The 23,333-nt window shown below is 38.8% G+C and overlaps 1 protein-coding gene across 1 annotated transcript; it reads right to left on the bottom strand.

The window, feature by feature from the left end:
* Nucleotides 1-4,697: 4,697 nt before the first annotated feature.
* On the bottom strand, nt 4,698-23,333 carry LOC137073723 (polymeric immunoglobulin receptor-like). Its single transcript, XM_067442428.1, has 9 exons — nt 23,079-23,333; nt 20,803-21,117; nt 20,415-20,726; nt 9,032-9,346; nt 8,654-8,956; nt 8,239-8,556; nt 7,886-8,161; nt 6,324-6,418; nt 4,698-4,916 (listed from the first exon to the last, which is right to left on the bottom strand). The coding sequence occupies exons 1-9, from the start codon at nt 23,176-23,178 to the stop codon at nt 4,698-4,700; spliced, it is 2,253 nt and encodes a 750-aa protein (XP_067298529.1). The 5' UTR covers nt 23,179-23,333.

The raw sequence follows: 23,333 nt of genomic DNA on the forward strand, positions 1-23,333 counted from the left end.
AACGATAACGTTCTAGATCAAACTGCTGTTGTTGTAATTTGATTTTCTGTAACTCAATGTGATTTTGTGCGTCTAACATTTTTTCCTTCATTTCAGCCTGAATTAATAACAATTGTTTTTGTTGATCAAAAGTTAAATGAGATGGTGATGGTGTCACATTATCAAAAGTTGACGCATCTTCCGAAATTTCAGACTCTAAAACTCTGCGTTCAAGTAACTCCATCTTTATCGTAGTTTTAAGATTATCCTTCAGACGTTTGTCCTGACTTGACAAATTAATTTTATAATGAGTTGCAAGTTCTACTAGCTGATCTTTAGAAAAATCATTCAACAAATCTTCAGACGGAGCACTAATAAATTCCTCCACATTTGAGGCCATTTTAACAACCAACATACAGCTACTTAAGTTACAACAAAAAAAAAAAATTGAGGGAGAGAAATTGGACAAACAATTCCCTCTAACTAGATTTAGAAACTACCTAAACTCATCCCTAATCTTCGTACAGTTACTTGCAGCGGGTTTTTATACACTATAAACCAGCGTTTGCAATAGCAACCGATTAACGAGTCACCATTACAAAACACGGATGTGTTCCCGAGACAAATGCTCCAACTGCTTTCACCATACAAACACAACAAACTAAAATAAAAAATATTGGAGCATCCGGTTAAGGATACTCCACTAAACCTATCTAGGGAAAAGTCTAATCCAAAACCACATCTCCCTCAAATATACAAAGAGTAGCCATACTTACCATACTTGAGTTGAAAAAAAAAACTCCCACAAAACAATCAACAAAAACAAAACCATCAAACCAACCACTATAAACCTCCAAAGTTTTGAAAAAATAAAATAAATATATAACGAATTTATGATTCAAAAAAAAAAAAATGTAAACAAATTAACTCCTTTCCAAATCAAATCACATTAAACTGGAGCAATTAACTCCCAAATTTGTTTCTTACAACAAACCAAATTTAAACAGACCTAATCAAACAAACCAAATAAACATTTATCAATTCACACAGACAAACAGGCCTATTTGTATGTCATACTAAAAGAAAACCCTGTCGTTTGGCTGGACGAGCCCCCATATTTGTCACGACCAGCTCAAAGCCGCGACAAATAAGTGGAGGACATAGTAGGTTGGTGAGGTTTTGCAACATATAAGGTTTATTTACATAAGTAATAAAATATAAGATGTTGAATCAAGGCAAAATAACTAGAAATCTATGGTGAACAAATGATGAGAAAGTCAAACAGAACCAAATTCAAAGTAATATCAAAAAGAAGATAAACAAAATCATAACAAAACTGAAAAAGGGAGCAACCAACTCAGGACGGTCTCAGGACGGTGTTGCACAAGCTGGAGCTCTCTCAGAGTCCCTCAAGCCCCTCCTCGTTGACTCTCAAAGGCTCAACTTAAATAGAGGAAGAAACAGGTGCACATAATTTGCTCAAAGAGTCTGCCCAGGTGCACATCAATGAGTCTAGGCCACACCCACCGGTCGGCAACACCAATAGTAACAGGAGACCCGTCACAGTATCAAGATGAATAGGGGGTGACAGTATAATTTAATGTAAGTCTTAATAATTAATTTTAAATAACTTTAAATAAAAGATTTAAACAAAGCATAATTAAATGGCTAAAAACAAGATATAGTTCAAAATATACCACATACAGCTGACATACTTCACACATCAGGAAATGTGTCTTATAAAGGCTAATTCAATTTCATATACAGAGAACATTATCCTTTATTAAATACTTTTATCTTTCTGTCTCTTAGTTTTATTTAGCTACGCTAATTATATTCCTGTTCTGCTTTATCTTGAGATGCTAATCTTTTATCTAGGTAACTAAAGACTCCATCTCCAGTCTGAATCCAGCCTCTTATGAAGACTTCAGATGACCAACACCTGTGAAGGGATGACTCAACTTGCCCACAGAGCTCACCACAGACAGACTGTGTCGGTTTAGAACTGAGATCAGCAACCAAGGATGACTTTCAACATATTTCATGGTTAGGGGTTATAGTTAAAAGTCCCAATCGGCTACATATACTATGAAAGTGTTACAGAAATCAATATGAGTTAAACAGCTGGACTTTATTTATGACTGCAGTTGGTTGGACTGCTGGTTTGAGATTCACATCCCTCTAGCAGATATCTCAGATTACCTGACTGAAAACTTTTGGAGGAGGACCAGATAGTTTATAAATAATATTTTCTATTTTTTATATATTATGACAAATTCACACCCTCTTTTATGAAGTGGAAAGTATGTGTCCATTGCTAAGATAAACATCTCGTTCTTATCACACAGCTAAAGAGCTTCTTGGTTTGACTCAGAGTTAAATAGAGCAAAAGAAAACCACGAGCCGAAGAGCATCTCATGATGTTGCACAGGATCAAACAGCACTCAAAGACATTTACAAGCAATGCTCTTTAACCTAGTTAAAACTACTGGGTTTATAATGAATATTCACAGAACAGAAATTCATCTGTCTGATGATCTCGTCCATAACATCACAACACAACATTATAAACTGCCACTTCACATTCAGTAATTCTGTTAAATCTCTGTCTAGATTGACATCTAGAATACTACTCTTAATATTACAACCATATGAAGATACACTTTGTCGAATTTAGCTAGAAAGATAATGATAATAATGTTGAAATGTTTATTTCCGTGAAATCTGGAATGACAAATGTACATAACGTTAAACAGTACAAATGTATCACAATTTAAAAAAATTGAACCATTCTCTCTCACTGATTTTTTTAGGCTCATTATTTTGATTTAGTTTGATTTGTTTTTATAAAAGTAAAATTGCCTCGTCAAAATAATTTGCTGATCATAAATGCTTTTGAGGTGAATTACTGAATGATTAGCTCTTAGTCTTTACTGTCCTCTGTTCATCTTCTGTGTCTGTTCTGTCTCATCATTTTGTCTCACGGTGGGTTACCTGAGTAAGCCTGTTTAATCTTCACAATCAAACTAAACTGAGACCCTGAACCTTCACCAGTTTCCTGTGGCTTTGAGCTGGACGGAAAAAAACAGCCTGTTCATGACACAGACACAAAAACCCATCTCGCATTTAAAAGCATTTTAATATAGCAACAAGAATTTTTTAACAATGGAAAATATTTAAACTCTTCATGGCAAAGATATTCAAACACTTTTTATAACTTTTAAGATGAAAAGCTACTCTTAATCTGGCAGTTCTCATTTTAACCAGTCTGAAATGCCATCCAGAAAAGACTGGAGGCAGGATGTGAGGGGTACCTAACAATTCATCCAACCCATTCAGTGCTCAATCAACCGACACGGGACAAGTGCAAATCCTGAAGGGAGGGTAAGTCACACCCAATAATGCAATTGTAACATGTATGGCCTGTGTTTCCAGTTCTGCCCAGTGTAGTTTTCCTCAGCCAGTCTGATTAGTCATTATTTTCATCTGTTGTCTTGTTAATTATCTTCAGTTCTACCCACAAGATTCAGGAGGTGAGAATAACATTTGAATAAGATTTAATTACAGTTGTTTACACTGAGTAACATAAATGAAATTATACAGTTCTTTGGCGTAGGCCCTGTCCATAGTTCCTGCCTGAAGATGAAGGACCGGTGTATGAACAGGGACCGACCTGGTGGTGGTGGGGAGGATGGGGGTGAATGGCGGCATCGGTATCTGCGAACGTAGTAATGGGTGGGAACAGAACTTATATGCTACAGATGACGAATAATGATTGGCTAGAAAATTAATGAATGACGAGAAATAGGAGTCTTCCAGGTAGAACTACACTAGAGCTTCCATTTCCCTTTGTTTGTCAGATTATTAAATACCCCGAGTTCTCCCTTTCCCTCTGCTTGTCCTCGTTGAAATAGTGTTTGGTTGTGCTTTCCTGTGTTCAGCTCTAAGGTAATTAGAGATTGTTCCAGTATTTTCTTCTTCATCGTTCACTTTGATCACTCAACCATTCCACAACAGAAGGAAGAACCTAACCGGTACAGGACTCACATGCTGTAATGCTGCTGTTGCTTGAGCAGGAGCAGCTAAGATTCGAGGCCCACATACAAAGATTTTTATATCTGGCAAGCCATAAAGAAATCCCTGATGATACCGTGCGCCCTTTTTTTGGTCGGTCTTAACAAGCGCACAAAGACTCGCCTGCCTGTTGTGGGTTCTTAATTTGTCAAGTGGGTGTTGGTGAACTGGGGTTCATCCTACACCTTCAGCCCTGTTTAAGATGATATCATCAACAACACCACCCCGAACATGTCGCCAGAGACCAGCCATCTACCACCGACTGCAACTGGCATGATGGAGTTGCCTGTTTGCACCACAGACCGTGGAGACCAGCCTGCTGCAATTGCCGAGACCAAACCAGGCGGAGTCATCGCTCTAGAGTCCGTACCACTGCAAGAATCAGACCAGGTGCGTGAGCCGGTAACATTGTGCGTTGCTGAGGGAGTTCTTTTAAAACGCCAAGGCTGGAAAGAAAACCTTGCCCAACACCCCACCACTGTGAATGGGATGTTTGTGGCCTCAGGTACATATTTGGAGAGACTTAAGGACATTTTTTAGGTGAATTTAATTGACTTTTTTGGAGAAATTATTCCCAGTCCATCAGTAACTCCAGCATCTCCTGTCTCTCCAAAAACCCTGCCTGGCCTCCCTCTGCCACTTCTTCAAACAGCCAGTTTCTCGACCCTGTCTCTGCTGGTGTCCTTCAGTCCCTCTGCATCTCCAACATGGTGTATGGATCTACCTAACTTCTTCAGGCTACCAGCTCCACACAGTCCAGAGCCTCTGTGACCATCCTCAGCCTGTAGACACATCGGCTCCTCCATAACTCTGCTCCACCGGGCTTCCTTTTCCCACTGGCACTGTCTCTGTCCTCTGGTTCCCTTGACAGGATATACGTCCATAATTGACAAAGGAAATACAGAGATTGACACTAAGCATGTTCATGTGCTTGTCCCTCGGACAAATCATTTATTCACTTGTCCGAATAAAAAATGTGCTTGTCCAGAAAAAAGTTAGATTTTTTATTTATTTTGTGTGCGTGTGTGTGTGTGTGTGTGTGTGTGTGTGTTGTAAATATAATTTATTCGGAAGCAATATTCTCACCAGTGTTCAATCAGCTTTGACATATTTAAATCTGCATATTTGTGATTTTTATTTTTTATTATTGAATAATTTAATTTGTGATATTTTTACCTTTTATAAAGAAAAAATGGGGGCATTTCCCCCATAATATTATTAAATATAGGCTATGCGTCAGGTTTAATTCTATATTGTTAAATTTGATCAATAAATTCAATTAAAATAGGACACTATAGGGCTGTTACCAATCAAATTAAATAAATTAAAAATTTACTGGAAAAAAAAACCTGGAAAAATTGTATCCAGTGCATATCTAACTGGAAATGTCTTATGAAATCAGTGTCATTTTCAGTAGTGATGGTGTTCACGAAAACAGCTTTTTGCTCAAGTGTTGTAACGTTAATTTCTTCTCGAGAGGCTGCACGAGCGTCAACTGCGCAGCCTTATTATCGTCAGTTCATTATATATTAATATCCACTATCGATCGGCACTTACACTAAATTAATGCACAATCATTCTTGCATTTTGGTGATTCGCTAGTTATTTTTTGTTTTAATCAGGCTCTTGTCCGTTGGGCAAGTAAAATTCTCTTTCACTTTTCACTTTGAAAAATCCACTTGTCCCAGACAAGCGAACAAGCGTTAATGTTGAGCCCTGAAATACATCCTCTGCTGTACTTTTTGATGATATGGAAAATGTTCCTCTCCTACTTCAGATTCCTGCAGATGTTAGTGCCAAGGATCTAGTATGATTCGGTTTAATGGTCACTATACAACCATTATTAGTGAAGACAAACAAGAACGTTTTTTCTTGAAGTCAACAATCATCTCTACAGTCTTGCTGATGTTTAATTGGAGGACAGCTGGTCCTTCCTATAAACAGAATCATCTCCAACCCAAATAATTGTAGTTGCGGAGCTGCGGAGTCTTTAACCCTTTTCAAGAAACTACTGAAGACACATATTTTTTGGCAACACAACCCATTAATAAAAAAAAAAAAGTACTTTAATCATGAACAACTTTAATCGACCACTTTAATCTCTTCTGGAGTCAGAGACAACTGTTTACATCAAATGGCCACCACCAAAACAAACTTGGTGCAAGAGTGTTAAAGGACAATATTTATTTTTCCGTTCATTAACCCACTCAACCTGGATGACACACACACCTGTGCAGAGTATGGACGACCAAAGGACTTTATTTCGGCACCTGAATAGACATGCGGTTCACACCTCCCACAAGGACAATGATAACACCACGCAGCCACAACAACCACTGCTCACGGACACATTCCCAGCTGATCCCTGCCCACAGAGCTCACCACAGACAGATTGTGATGTATTTCAACTGCTCCAAGATTCAGTGACACCGATCGAGGCAATGAACCGCAACATCACCCTGGACTGCCGAGGCACAGGAAAGAACGGGCATCATCGGGGGTCAGACTGGTGAACTGTTATGCTTTATGACTGGTCTGAACATTAAGCTGAATGATCATTAAGGTCACTGCTCTTTTCACACTGCATGACTATCTGGGGTATCATTCAGTCACTGCTGTGTTCACACTGCACGATGGTTTGACGACAGAGGAGTTCACACTGCATGACTGAACAAGAGGAAGAATCGCCAACAACTCTCTCTCTCTCTCTCTCTCTGGTTCGCAAACTACGTTTCCCAACTACACGTGCGTTGTGCTTTGTGATAAGTAAACAACGCAAGATCACACGTGCGTCAGACCAGAGTTCTCGCGGGAGGCTTGGAATTGTTATTAAAAATGATAAACTGCATAAAGTTTGCTTCAAACTGTATGTGCGCTGATTTGTGGAGAAAAAGAAAAAAGATTATGGCGGAAGAAATAGTTGGAGAGACAGAGGGAGCCAGGATTGTGTTCTGCAAAGACAGTTTGAGGTAAATAAACAATTTTGTAATGTGCTGCTGCTGTGGCTGGATGTGCAAATGTTTGGCCTTTGTTTCTGTTTGATAGAATTGTAAATATATCTATTAAAATATGGATATTCTGCTCTATACCTCCTCCCTGAACCTCCCGCTGCCCTATCTCACTCTTTCATTGGCTGTCGGTCATTGCCGATGTAATTTTCATTCAGAACTCATTTCACACAGCAGGAGTTTGAATCACAGACATGTCCAGATATTTAGCATGCCAAATATTTCGCAGGCGTCTGCGACTAGTCGGCGATTCTTTCTGATTGCGTCTTTGATTATTCACTCTGCGTGACTGTCACTCGCGTGCACGAGCACCGGTTTGCCTATGATCTCTGGCATTTGTCGGCGATTTCACAAAACCTGTCGGCGACTTAAAATCGGGGCAAAAATCGGGCAGTGTGAACTAGGCTTTACTCACAAATAACTGTTAAATGGTCATGCTATTTCTTAAGACATAGTCTTAACATAATGGGTTCTTGTGTGTGTGTGTGTGTGTGTGTGTGTGTGTGTGTGTGTGTGTGTGTGTGTGTAGGACAGTATGACCTCATATTAATAAACACTCAGTCACAGTGAATCCTCCAATCAGCAGCAGAGTTGAACATATTGCAATAATGTTGAACAAATAGAAATCTGAAAATGCATAAACACATGCAGTGATGATTAGAGAGAAATGGAGGCGTATAGATGTATATTTAAATTAATAAACAATTTCTGTGACATGCTCTGATGTGCATGATACATTTTTTATCCAGTGCATATCTAATCTTTCTGCAACACACAAAATTCTCTTAATTTTAAATACAAAATAATACAAACATGTAGCTTACCCTTTTTAACAGTGAGGGTGACTTTAGTGGTGATGTGAGCTCCACACCAGTATATCCCAGAATCCTCTTCTCTCAGATCAGTGATGTTCACAGTAAAGACTCCAGTAGATGCTTCATCACTGAAAGACACTCGATCATCTCTGATCGTCTCCAATGAAACTCCATCCTTCACACACATGGAGGGTTCATGTGCTTTGCAGAAGCATTTCTGATGTTCCTCATGATGTTTGCACTGGATTGACATGTCGTCTCCTTCATACTTAGTCAAGTTCAGCTCTGGAAATGATTAGAAATATAAGAACATCAGTTCACAGCCATAGTTTGACATATTGAGATGAATAAACCTTCCTCACCCTCGTTCATGATGACGATCAGATGAGTGTAAAGATAATTCACGTCTCTCTCTAATGTCACTGCACACCAGTATTTCCCAGCATCCTCTGCTGTCAGTCCAGTGATGGTCCCAGTGAAGACACTTGCAGTGGCGTCATCATTCAGAGTCAATCTGTCAGTCTTGGTCTCTTTCTCTTCTCTCCCAGTCTCACTGAGAGTATTTCTATCTCTAGTGGAGCACTTCCCCTTACAGAGAGACTTTGACTTTGATTTATAGATTGAATCATAAGGGCAGAAGATCTCAGCAGATTCTCCTTCACGTCTCACTACTGGAGACACTGCAAACACACAAACACAGACATTTAACACACATTTAACACACATTATTCTGAATATACTGCATTTACTACAATGAAATGCTCTGAAGTCACTCACTGATGAGGTTGAGCTGAATGTTGGTGGTCAGGGAGATGAAAGTCAAATATGTGTCTCTGGTTTCTGCTCCACACCAGTAAACTCCAGCATCTCTCACGCTCACATTACTGATGGTTACTGTAAAAACTCTCTCTTCATTTCTCTCAGATGAACCACTCATTTGTGTCACTGTAGATGTGCTGATGCTTTGGCAGATGTGATTATCATCCTCTTTGCAGAAATGAACTTCATGTTCCTCTGGGATCTGACAGGTGATGTTGACTTCTTCACCAATATAAGCAGATTCAGGCACAAACGTTGCATCTGTAAAGCAAAATAAATTACATTAAAATCATGAAAACTTTAAACATGCCAGCTAAAGTATATTGTGCTCCTCACCGTGTGTGACGTGCAGCTGAAGTTCAGTGAAGCTCTCAGTATAGTCAGACACATTCACTCCACACCTGTATGTTCCTGCATCTGCAGCTTTCAGCTCTCTAAAAAACACCATCAAGACTCCTGCTCTGGTGTCGTCATATAAAGAAACATCTCCATTCTCCATCCATTCATCCTGAACTCCTGGATTCTTCCTCTCTGAACATCCATCTGACTCTTTACAGATGTATTTTGGCCTGGTTTTGTATTGAGGATGTTCACACTTGATCATCAGACGACCTCCTGAGTGGCCAGCGACTCGAGACACGCCCACTTTAGCTGCCAATCAGAGAGTATCAACATGACATCATACCCAATTAATTATTCATGAACAAAGACCTAAAAAAAAACTTTATACCAGATTTTAATGTTTTTTTTTCCACTCACCCATGATGTACAGGTGAACAGTTTTAATAATGGAGTAACTGTACGAGTGTCCGCTGATCCAACCTCCACATAAATAAACTCCTCCATCATCTGGTGTCACAGCTGTAATTCTCACAGTCATGAGTTTATTATGTCTGTCATCAGAAACACTCAATCTTTCTTTCTGATCCTGTGCTTTAGTAGTGGAGATCACCTCATCAATGATGTCATTTCCTGTTTTGAATATGGTTTTTCCATCAAACTTTGGTTTCCATGAATATTCGCAGCTGAAAGCAGCAGTTTCTCCACTGTTTACAGTCACTGTCTTTGACGCTCCGCAACACGAATCTGTCAACATTCAAAGTCTTCATTTATGAACTGGGAGAACTACAAAAATCTGAAACAAGGAAAACAATGACAGATAGATTGTATCGATCATTATGTCCTACTCACCCATGATGTGTAGATGAACAGTTTTAATAATGGAGTAACTGTACGAGTCTCCGCTGATCCAAACTCCACATAAATAAACTCCTCCATCATCTGGTGTCACAGCTGTAATTCTCACAGTCATGAGTTTATTATGTCTGTCATCAGAAACACTCAATCTTCCTTTCTTCTTCAATGTGCTGTAAATCGTCTCAATGGCGTCTCTTCCTTCTTTGAATATGATCTTGGTATCATTAATATGATTCTGTGAATATTCACAGCTGAAGGCGGCAGTTTCTCCACTATTCACCATCACTCTCTTTGACACTTTACAGCAGGAATCTGCAATTTAACAAATAAAGAAATATATTTTACACATATAAAAGCTTTGGAATGATCAGTAGTTTTACAACACCAAGACTCTCACTGACCTTCTTTCACATTCAGAGTCATTTCGATGTACCGCTGACCAATAACTCTAATCCCGTATGTTCCGGCATCTTGTTGATTTAAATCTCTGATGTAGATCATGAGGTTGTTCTTATCATTTCTAAACAGTGTGAATCGTCCTTCATTAATCAATGTATCGTGTTTCTTATAATTTATTATTGTTCTCCACTCAGGTGATTTGGCCATATGTTTAGCAGAGTTACTGAACCAAACCTCTCCAGAATCAACCAGAAGACTTGCTCCAGAATATCCAGTGACGCTAAAGCATCTCACTGCACCTGTCAATCAGATTGATACTGTGATCAGAAACCTCATGAACAGAAAACAGCATCATTACTGCAGTGATGAAAGAGAAAAGCTCTGACCTGAGATCAGGTAGAAAGTCAAGAAGATGAGGAGGATCTTCATTGTGAGTTGAGTTCAGTCTTCTTTCTGCTGAATCTCTCTGTCTCTACATCTGTCTGCTTTAGTTCCTTCCTCTTTCTTCAGCTCTTTATCAGTAATGAGCAGCTTTACTGGCCCCTCCCACCATCAGCACTGACTGAATATGACATTAATCACACTGAAAGAGCGCCACCTAGAGGAGGTTACAGTGAAGGATACTGAGAGCTCACACAGGCTTCATCTTCTCTATAGAAGGACACATGACACTGACTGAATATGACATTAATCACACTGAAAGAGCGCCACCTAGAGGAGGTTACAGTGAAGGATACTGAGAGCTCACACAGGCTTCATCTTCTCTATAGAAGGACACATGACTGACTGAATATGACATTAATCACACTGAAAGAGCGCCACCTAGAGGAGGTTACAGTGAAGGATACTGAGAGCTCACACAGGCTTCATCTTCTCTATAGAAGGACACATGACACTGATGATATCTGATCAGAATTATTTAAATCTTACACTAGAGGGCAAAATCACAATATAGGACCAAATGTATATATGATATAATTCATACATCAGGAAATGTTGAGTTACAAAAGTGTCACTCTCATACAGAAACATACTGACCTACTTAAAGCATCATCTTCCTGTGACAAGGAAATACTAGTTTACCACTAATTTATCCCAGCATTTGTGACAGACACCAAGCTGAATGGAAAGAATGCACAAAGAGATAAAAACATGCCAACTTTCATGTCAAGTGCAACAGGTCAACCCAAAATTGAAAAACCACCGATGTCATAAGCTAGCCTGACAAGCCAGACACACATCAAGATGTTTGGTCTGGAAACTCTCCATTGACAGCTCAATCCGAGGGGCGGATAAACGGTTGTCTTTCAAACTCCCTCTGCACGCGATAGGATAGCGCTACAACCAACCAGAGCAACGAAGGTGAAGCAGAGCTTGTTGATAGATTAAACATTCGCCGTATCCGGTCGGCTAAACTCAGAACACATCTTCCCTTTTTAAGAAGGACTTCAGTGCCGTTCTTTTCTCAGAGAAAAGCTTAACTCCAAGTCTTCCAGAGTCGTGGTTAAAAATGATTCGAAAGACCGCCGTTCGCCAGTTTCTGTGTTTACTAGAAGCACACAAACGCAACTCGGCCGTCGTCATTATGGCCCCGCCCACCGACTCTATACACGATGTGATTGGCCCGGCAAGAGTTAGGGGAATACAGCTCAGAAGGGTATTGAGAGTTGCTAGACGACACTCACGGGCAGATTAAATTTGCTGCCGCTAGGGTGCGTCTATATTTCTAGGCTAGTCATAAGCAGTATCTGTAACAATGTTCAAAGTGAGGTGGGGAAGAAGACGAGGGGTCAGCATTTCTGGGACTCGTGAGTTCTATTTTATTTTATTTTCAGTAACCAAACAGTGTGCACATCGCACAAAAAAACATAATCAAAGCGTTCTCTCTTCAGTTCAGGCATTGGTTTGTGCAGTTCCTCTGCTTGTATAGTGTGTTGAGTCCCAGAGCACGTTAAGCCGGGTGCACACTGTGCGATTTTGGCCACGATTTGGCCGTCTGAGACAAATTTAGCAAATCCTAAAAGATTCCTCTGATCCTAGGCTAAAATCTGATGTCTTTGATCGTTAGTTTGACATGTTCACCAGCAGCCGATTAATGACCACTGTGATCAAATTTTACACAGGTGAAATTCTGGCAGTGTCGGAAGATTTGGCACACAATCCTGCAGTGTGACTTCTACGATGACCTTCAAATATCTCAGTTTTTCAAGACTAACTATGACCAAAACGAGAGCTAGACATTTCTTTGAAGCCACCATTTCAGTCCCGTGTGTATTGCAGCTCACCGTCACCGAATGCTTCATTCATTGATGATATAAAACTCCGGACGAGTTTTCTTGTGCGTGTCCATTTTTAGCTCGCCTTCACTATCCTGACATTAATGCCAACTGAGATCTTACAGTGTGACATGGCTTACATCGGGGATCATGTTCATACAGTCTGACAAGCTACATTCGCAAAGGATGTTGAAAATTGCACAGTGTGCATGAGCCTTTAGTGTTTCTCTCTCTTTCTACTATTCCTTTCCTGCAGGCTTATATCCGGTCTCTCCACGGCCATTACTGCAACGAGAGACAGGTGTTTGTCATTTGCACTTGACCTACTTACTCACCTACTTACCGCTCGTCCTCCGACTCTCCCGGCACAGACCTCGATAGGCCATGCCCCCATCGCCACAGTATCACTTTCCAATGGCATATGACAAAAAGGCCCTCAGATGGCAAGAAACTACAGGAAATTGTTTCTATATACATCATCAAAAAGCCAGTGTTCATAAAAATGTTGCATACTGTTGATCCAAGATACAAGTTACCAAGAAGCAAATATTTACAGAGGTAGTGATTTCTTAGACTGGGTAAACCCAACCTGATCTGTTGGCGATTTGATTTCACCTTACAGCTCAGGCTGGAAACCTATACATTCATTTATTCTGCTTCTGTCACACTTTTGCAGGAACCAATCAAAGACTGGCTTATCCATCTGACACACTATTGGCAGGTTTAACACAATGACGGATAGAGACGGATGGATCACTGTCTGTTGATCACACCTCCTGTGGTCTGATTGGTTGAAGGACTATCCAATTGTGTATTTGAATAATGCCTGTTGATCACGTCTCTTGTGCAGTAGAAAATACAGAGCAACTCTCCAGACCAATGTTCAATCTTAAACTGAGCTTGTTCTGGTGATCGCCACACAAGCGATTCCCTGAATTCACACTGAAACGTGAAAAAGTAGCGGAGCAGCTTGAGAAGGCATCTTTTTTTTCCTATGACAACTGACCTGTGTAGTAGTCAAACTTGACCCTCACAGTCCTTTATGTTGACACAGAATGAAAATTGCAACGTTTTTGCCTTCAAACATGTTATTTTCCAGATGATCACACTGGGGAAATAATTGGTCAAGGGCTAAAAGATACACTGACCTCTTGAAGATGAACGCGTGGACCCATCTTCAATGCTTAGGACATCAGCTTCACAATGCCATTGGTAAGTACGATTCATTATTCAAATTAGAATTTTGATTTCCTTAATTATGATTCATCACTTGAATGTATATGTGTGTCTCAGTGTCAGCTTGTGTGTGTGTGTGTGTGTGTGTGTGTGTGTGTGTGTGTGTGTGTGTGTGTGTAATGTGTGTTATTTAACATTCTGTAAGAGAATGTCTTTCTAGCCAAAAACCTGTAACACGTATTCATAAATGTACATGCATGTAGGCCTATTGTAGGATAGAAAAAAACCTGAATCATTTTGTTTTTCACATTGGAGTTTTAATTTAAGTTTCTTATTACAATTCGGCATGTAAATGAGAGCCACTTTTATTTTTACTAGAGTTAAAACTATCAATAAATAGTTTTAAAACAGTAACTTAAAGTATTTATGATCTGTTTATGTGGCTGTAAAGTGCAATATGATACTGAAGTGAAATACATTTTGTGGTGTTGTAGTCGAGCGAAAGACGTGGAAGGAGCGAGCGAGTCTTCTCATGAGGGAGCTCAGAGGACGAGCGACACCAGTGAAGGACGAGAGAGGACCAGGCCTGGACTTTGAGTTGTGTTCTGTTAATGTTTTGTTATGTGTGTGTGTGTGTGTGTGTGTGTGTGTGTTGCAGTCGTCCGTGAGGGGCTGCTCGCGGTACTTTCGTTTTGTTTATTTATTTGATTAAAGTCTTTTGAATGTTCGCCGGTTCCTGCCTCCTTCTTCCCATAACAAAAGAAGTCATCAGACCAATGAGTGGCAACAGTGTACAAGTGCTGTAACAAGTCTGTTTATTGCTTAGAAGTTGGATCCGGTTTATCTCACGAGTCGGGCGTGGCTACAGAATCAGGCGTTGTTCATCTTATGTTGAGGCGGTGTTTCAACACACTCTGTGGGACATATCCTGAGATCGAGCGTTTGCTGGGTATGGTGTCGATAAAAGCTTTTCTTTGACTAACAAGGACATTTCAGCTCTGAATCTTACAATATATTCCTATATAACCATGACATTTTATATATCAAAAGCTCAAGGGAAAGTTGATTTCTCAATGAATGACCTCTTTAACAACAAACTGGACGAAGACTCGACTTCATCTTCATCATATCTCTGACTTTGGTCAGAAAAACGTACAGGAACAATGAGTCAATGTAATGATCTATTATTTTACCAGTGTTTAATTCCTCCAGATTTACTCTTTCTTTTTAAACTCTCAGTAAGTGTGCCAATGTCATTTATCATTATTAAAAACAGAAGAATAAAATAACTTGCATCTACTCTATCAACTAACATACACAAATATCATTTCAATAAACCCATTAACACATATTTACCACTGGATGGAGCCAGAGGATTCAATGAGACATTTGTGTTTGTGTTTACAGGCTCAGACATCGAGCTGATACTCTCAAAGAGAATTTGCATTATTTGATGTCTTTGTTTTGTCTACTTAAATGAAAGCAGCATCACACAAAAATAAAAAATAAAAAATAAATAATTGTATATATTTACAAAGTATTCACATTCCTTTCATAAAATCTACATATAGTTAGATTTAGGCCTAATGCTCGAGTCCTTTTTATATTTCTCAAGAGTAAAATGTTCAATATATATTAATTTTTATACTGTACAATGAGATATTTAATAAATTATCAGTGTTGTGTGACTTTGTGAAGATATGGTGAGATTCACGAGCATGACCGTTAGTTAAAACACTGCTGTCAAGATCAAATAGTACCATAATAGTCATTTATACGCTTCGTGGTGTGTGATTACAAGACTCCTGACGAGATGAAACAGGTCTGAGTGAGGAACAGATCGAAATTGAATTCATTACTCACAGAAAATCTTCCTCTCTGATCTTCCTGATCTCATGACGATTCCCCGCAAACTGATTTCATTCAAATGGACGAGCAGCGCTCAGTGCCAAATAAGGAGAAAGGGGAGGAGTCGAAACTGGTCTTAAACCTCATTGGCTCTCGTGTGTAGAAAAGTTTCGACATCACCATGGATGAAATACAGAGTCAAACACATGCAAAAATGACTGTTCATATTCTCTTTATTTCTGTGTATTTTTGTCTAAATCACAGAAAAGTGATTAATGTATTAATTCACAGAATTGTGAAAAATGTATCAGTGCTTCAGAGGCGTCTTTAACACACTGACCACAGTCTCAGACAACCCTACAAACACAGAGACTTCAACAAGAAAGTGTCTTTAACCTAGCAAAGAAAAAAACATACTGGGTTAAAAAGCATTTTGGCTGAATTCAGAAACGCAAACTAGCTCGACTCTCACTGTTACTGCCATACAGAGACATGCTTTGATATTCTGAATCTGACCGATGGAAACGGAGGGAAATCTTAAATAAGACACAGTTCATTTTAAAGTAACTCTTGGACATGTTGCTTAAAGTTGTAAATAAATGTACTCGCAATATAATTATATAACCTTTATAGGATTATTTCAGACTCACTCTGTCATTGTCAAATCACACATGGATGATTATTTTAATAAGAAAAGTTCATCTCTTTCAGTAAATGTTGAAGGTGAACTACTGAACGATGAGCTCTTGTTCTTTATTACCTTCTGTTCATCTTCTGTGGGTTTCCTGAGTAAGTGTTACAGTAAACTGAACTGAGACCCTGAACCTTCACCAGTTTACTGTGGCTTTGAGCTGGACGGAAAAATACAGCCTGTACACACACACACACACACACACACACACACACACACTTTTTTTTAATCAAAGACAAAACACATCTTAGATTTAAAAAAGAAAGAATTTTATAAGTCTTTGAATATCACAATAATGACAAATAATTAAACACATGCTAATTATTACTGTACAGACTTTAAATGACAGTTCGTTTACATGTGAATATTTCAATCAGTTCTGAGGGAGATAAAAAATACAGTTCATAAAATTATTATTCAGACATTTCCTTCTTCAGAAAGTACAAAGTCTCACACTGTCTTTTATTATAATACTCAGATCTTGATGCTTTTGTGCTGTTTCTGATCGTGTTGAATATATAAACCCTAGATTTAGTCAATGGCAGGCCATGAATAATCTCTCAGACTAAACAACATTGAACAAGAAATTTGGACAGCTTTGGGCAGCTTTTTAGACAGCAAATAATAAAAGAAATCACATCAAAGAGAATCAATATTCAGAGATGAGAAAGAGAAACAGCTGCTGTTAAAGAGCTTTTATTAACTATACGTGTCTCTGCATTTGAGTGGAAACTTTACACTTTACTCTAGAAGCGTCACTCTGGGGCTTTATTTCCTGTTTATCACACTCAGATAAACTGAGCTGACACACTCGTTACACACACCAGTAAACCTCTGACACAACAGCTATTTTAAACATGTGAAGAAGTGTCATGAGCAGCAGCGCAAACTGTAAAGCGTCTCACGATTCAACACACTGAAAACTGAACAACCCTGATCAATAGAACATCTGTTTAACACTAAATTATAAAGGGATTTTTATCAACTTACTAAAATCATTAGCAAATACTGGTGTAATGTGTGCTGATCTGTGATCTGTGAGTTAGTTGAGTCTCATGCGGTGACTGACCGTGGTGTAGTCAGAGTAAATCTGGTCCTTACTGAAGGAGACTGTAGCGTCACTGAGAGACTCTTCATGCTTCTGGAAACTGACAGACGTGTACAGGAGCTCAGCAGAGGGGATTGTGGGTAAATCATCATGACTGTTAATCTGAGCTGATCCAGGATCTGTGAGAGAATCACGTCTGCAGTCTAAACATGATGACTGGACATGGATAAAATAGAGAGAAAATGACATTAATGGGAGAAACATCTCATAAGCACAACTCTCTTACACACACACACACACACACACACACACACACACACACACACACACACACACACTGCCCCACCGTTGTGTTTTTCTCCCTCTTTCTCTTGTCTGATGTTGAGGTTCTTCCTAATAACAGAGAAAGACGAACAGCAGCATCTGAGACAGAAACTCATCGAGTCTGTGAGATTTTACAGCCGCTGACAGTCAGAAGATTGAAGCAGCTCAAATAACTCATTATTCTTTTGTTTCAACAGATAATAAATGATCAAACCTCGTCTCTTGTGTCTTAATTTACACACAGTCAGAGTGAATCCACCGATCAGCAGCAGAAACACACACACACCAATAATGATGATCATGGAGAAATCTGGAACTAAAGCACAAACACAGCCCAGAGATGAATGAAATAATACAAATATAATAGTGTTAATTAACCTCCACACATTGAGAAATGCATTTGACTGACTATTGATTGATCGAATTAAACTAAATAATGGGGAATACGAGGACATTTTAGTCTCTCCTCTGCAGATCTGCTTCATCTCTGTTTCTGTCTCTGAGTCTCACACGTCTGTGGGTTTCCTGAATAAAGACCGTAAGTTCTTCGCAGGTAAACTAAACTGAGACTCTGAACCTTCAGCTCATTTCTGTGGTTTCTATGTTAAATGAAACTTTGTATTTACCACAAAAACTTAACACCTCCTGCATTCATGTCACAAAATTAGATTTGCCCCAATTGTTTAAGTGTTGATATCTGAACATTTAAATCTGCAACAAAGACAGTTGATAAATAATAATATATCTTACCCTTTTTTACAGTGAGGGTGACTTTAGTGGTGATGTGAGCTCCACACCAGTATATCCCTGAATCCTCTTCTCTCAGATCAGTGATGTTCACAGTAAAGACTCCAGTAGATGCTTCATCACTGAAAGACACTCGATCATCTCTGATCGTCTCCAATGAAACTCCATCCTTCACACACATGGAGGGTTCATGTGCTTTGCAGAAGCATTTCTGATGTTCCTCATGATGTTTGCACTGGATTGACATGTCGTCTCCTTCATACTTAGTCAAGTTCAGCTCTGGAAATGATTAGAAATATAAGAACATCAATTCACAGCCATAGTTTGACATATTGAGATGAATAAACCTTCCTCACCCTCGTTCATGATGACGATCAGATGAGTGTAAAGATAATTCACGTCTCTCTCTAATGTCACTGCACACCAGTATTTCCCAGCATCCTCTGCTGTCAGTCCAGTGATGGTCCCAGTGAAGACACTTGCAGTGGCGTCATCATTCAGAGTCAATCTGTCAGTCTTGGTCTCTTTCTCTTCTCTCACAGTCTCACTGAGAGTATTTCTATCTCTAGTGGAGCACTTCCCCTTACAGAGAGACTTTGACTTTGATTTATAGATTGAATCATAAGGGCAGAAGATCTCAGCAGATTCTCCTTCACGTCTCACTACTGGAGACACTGCAAACACACACACACAGACATTTATCACACATGATTCTGAATAGACTGTATCACAACACTTTATATTGATGGTCCCTTTTGAAGATTCAGCTGATTATAAAAATCTAAAAGCCAGTGTTAAACGGACAGCCCTCAGTGTACATATGTGTCCTCCTTCTTCTTCCTTTCGGCTGTTCACTTCAGGGGTCGCCACAGCGAATCATCTGCCTCCATCTAGTCCTATCCCCTGTATCCTCTTCTCTCAGACCGACTACCTTCATGTCCTCCTTCACTCCATCCATAAACCTCCTCTTTGGTCTTCTTCTTGACCTCCTGCCTGGCAGCTCTAACCTCAGCATCTTTTTACCGTTATATTCACTCTCCCTCCTCTGAACATGTCCAAACCATCTCAACCTGGCCTCTCTAACTCTAACATATGCTGTCCCTCTGATGTACTCATTCCTGATCATATCCATCCTCGTCACTCCAAAAGAGAACCTCAACATCTTCAGCTCTGCTACCTCTTGCTCTTCTTCCTGTCTTTTCCTCAGTATACATACATGTCCTCACTACAGGATATTAAAAAACAATGAAGTAGTGATGAAGTTAAAGAGATAATTAAGCGATTAAGTGATCACTGGACATTAGTGATGAACACCTGATCATAACAAGCATAATCACTGAAGGAAAGAAAAATAGGAAATAGAAACGTTTAAAGGCTGTCTCAATCACAGAATCCTCCCAGTGCAATGAAACTTTCGCTCTTTAAAAAGTCCTGAAATGCACTGCAAAACCCAGGGTGCATCGATGCTCATATGTTCCCTTAACGGAAGTTCTGAAGTGAGAAACTTAAATTTGTGAGCCAACTCACTACACATAATGGCACGTGATACATGTTTTTTAAAATGAGAAAGACAGGTAATGAACACAATCTAGCTAACATTTATTCCTTAATTTCCTCTTGGGATCAGAAAAGTAAGTCTAACCCTACACTGCTTCAGTGTTGCTTTAACACTCTGTTGAGTGGGACCATATGTGCTCGGAGTAGTGCTGATTTAACACTGGGGATTTTACTGCGTACATGTGAACTATCTCTCATTAGAGTATTAGAAGACTTAACATCTGCTAACACTTTATATTGATAATCCCCAACAAACATTATACTGAACATGAGTAATTTTGCAACTACGTCAACTTATTATATCCCTAAAGTTACCGGTCTACTAATACTCTAGTGAGAGTTAGTAGACATGTAGGTGCAATGTTACTTATAGTCGACAGAATGTGTTAAAGGTACCATCAAAATAAAGTGAAACCTTATGCATTTACTGCAATGAAATGCTCTGAATTCACTCACTGATGAGGTTGAGCTGAATGTTGGTGGTCAGGGAGATGAAAGTCAAATATGTGTCTCTGGTTTCTGCTCCACACCAGTAAACTCCAGCATCTCTCACGCTCACATTACTGATGCTCACTGTAAAAACTCTCTCTTCATTTCTCTCAGATGAACCACTCATTTGTGTCACTGTAGATGTGCTGATGCTTTGGCAGATGTGATTATCATCCTCTTTGCAGAAATGAACTTCATGTTCCTCTGGGATCTGACAGGTGATGTTGACTTCTTCACCAATATAAGCAGATTCAGTCACACTCTTTGGATATTTTGCACCTGTAAAGCAAAATATAAATGAACTATACTGTAAATACTTCAAACATGTAAGCGCTGTGTATTTGTGGTTCCTCACCGTGTGTGACGTGCAGCTGAAGTTTAGTGAAGCTCTCAGTATAGTCAGACACATCCACTCCACACCTGTATGTTCCTGCATCTGCAGCTTTCAGCTCTCTAAAAAACACCATCAAGACTCCTGCTCTGGTGTCGTCATATAAAGAAACATCTCCATTCTCCATCCATTCATCCTGAACTCCTGGATTCTTCCTCTCTGAACATCCATCTGACTCTTTACAGATGTATTTTGGCCTGGTTTTGTATAGAGGATGTTCACACTTGATCATCACACGACCTCCTGAGTGGCCAGTGACTCGAGACACGCCCACTTTAGCTGTCAATCACAAATATCACTTTATGTACATCACATTACAACATATCATCCATTTGGTTCTATTCAAGTCAAATATATTATTAGAATGACTCATTTAACATGGGTTACCGCAATGAAAGGTAACATCTACAGCATACTTACATATAATAACATGTAGATGAACAGTTTTAATAATGGAGTAACTGTACGAGTATCTGCTGATCCAAACTCCACATAAATAAACTCCTCCATCATCTGGTGTCACCGCTGTAATCGTCACAGTTATGTATAGTTTATCTCTTCCATCAGAAATACTGAACCTCCTGTCTGTTTTCCATTTGCTGTTTATAATCTCATCAATGGAGTCTTTTCCTTCTTTGAAGATTATCTTGTCATCATTAATATTGTTCTGTGAATATTCACATTTGAAGACAGTAGTTAGTCCCTTCTTCACCTCCACTCTTTCTGTCTTCTTACAGCATGAATCTGTCGTTTATACACAATAGAATATATTTATATACTGTGCATGTGAGATATTTGATTAGTAGATTTGAGGAGGTTACTGGGCTGAACATGTGACTATAGGGTGACCATATTCAAAGAGTCAATTCTAAATGACCTCACGTGTCCAGGATTTGGCTTTTTCATATTGTCGCTCTTTCTCTATAGTCCTCATTATATACGATGCCTGCATGCTATTGGTCAAAGCAGCTTCAGTAAAGTGACGATTGAATTTACAAAGAAACCTTTTGCGTTCCCCTGCACTGCTTTTTCAATAGTTTTTCTTTGTAACCATGCTTTAGACTGATGTCTTTCACCATCACGTTTTAAAGATGTCAAGTCAAAAGAAGTTCAATCTTTTGAAAAGCGAGTCTCGTATACGCCCTTCTCCAATCCTTTTTATTTCAGCTCCCAACTCCCCATGCTTTTCCCCGGATGGATCGTTTTTTTTTAAAGCAGAATTCCTGACCTGCATATGTACATGATATCGGTAAAGAAATGTGCATTTAGATGTACGTGATATTAGTTGAACAAAACATCAGCCAAAGGAGAATTTCCGTCTGCTAAGTTACCTGGTAACACAATAAGGTTTCATTTCTTAACATAGTTAATGCATTAAATGAACTCACAGGGAGATTTATTTTTCCAGAATTTATAGATTAAAGATGTGACACTTTAGCATGGCAAACAATTCTCACCAACTAGTTGCGTACTAGCTTGCATTTTGTCTGTTTATTATTACTTATAAAGCACATTTTAATGCTTTAGTCTACATGAAAATATTCTACATCCCTTAATACTACAAGATATCTAAACTTAAATATTACAAAAACTACCTTACTAATGATCAATAAGCAGTAAATGATGAGCTTATTGAGGCTAAAGTCATAGTTAAAAGTGAATATGTTCCCATACTAAAGTGTTACCAATTAGATTAATCCTTATCTCAACATTTACTTTTAGAAATACAATTTGAAGCTGTATAAATTAGCATCAGGTAATGTACTTTTTGAAAACCATCATATGGTCACCCCTGTTTAACATTAGAATTAAATCCTACTGTAAATCTGGAGGTGTTACCGAAAAGTCTATTCATTACATTGTATTTTCTGTCCCATGTGTACTCTGTAAAAAAATATTTAGAAAAAAAGTTACCTGGTTGCCTTTAAATTTTGAGTTCATTGAAATTAAAATTTTGAGTTAATACAATGAACATTTTTGAGATTCGACAAACTTTATTAAAATTAGCATATTGGGTCATTGTGTGTGTTTTATTTCTGATAACGCAGTGAAACTTGCCAAATAGTGCTATTTTCATGATTTATCATTTTTTTTAATGTGGTTCAGATACAATAATATTTTGAGTTTCTATTTATTAAACCAATTTCCTTCATTGTATCAACTAAAATTTTTAATTTCAATAAACTCAAAATTTCAAGGCTACCAGGTTACAGTGTATGTCATTTGTTGTTATAACTCACCAACTAACACATTCAAGTGCATGTCAATAACCTCTGAACCTGAAAGCCCAATCCGGTATCTCCCAGAGTCCTGTAGGTTCAGTTCTCTGATGAAAAGCATGACGTGTCTGTTTTTGTTGAAAAACAAAGTGAATCTTCCTTTATTAATCCATTGGTCTTGTTTATTATTCTCTATTATTTTGTCCCATCCACCCTTGGTGGTTTGTTTTTGCAGAGATAGATTGTTATTCGGTGAAAGTTTCTGTGAATCAACCA

This window comes from Pseudorasbora parva, chromosome 4 (genome assembly GCF_024679245.1).
Source record: "Pseudorasbora parva isolate DD20220531a chromosome 4, ASM2467924v1, whole genome shotgun sequence".
NCBI classification, from domain to species: domain Eukaryota; kingdom Metazoa; phylum Chordata; class Actinopteri; order Cypriniformes; family Gobionidae; genus Pseudorasbora; species Pseudorasbora parva.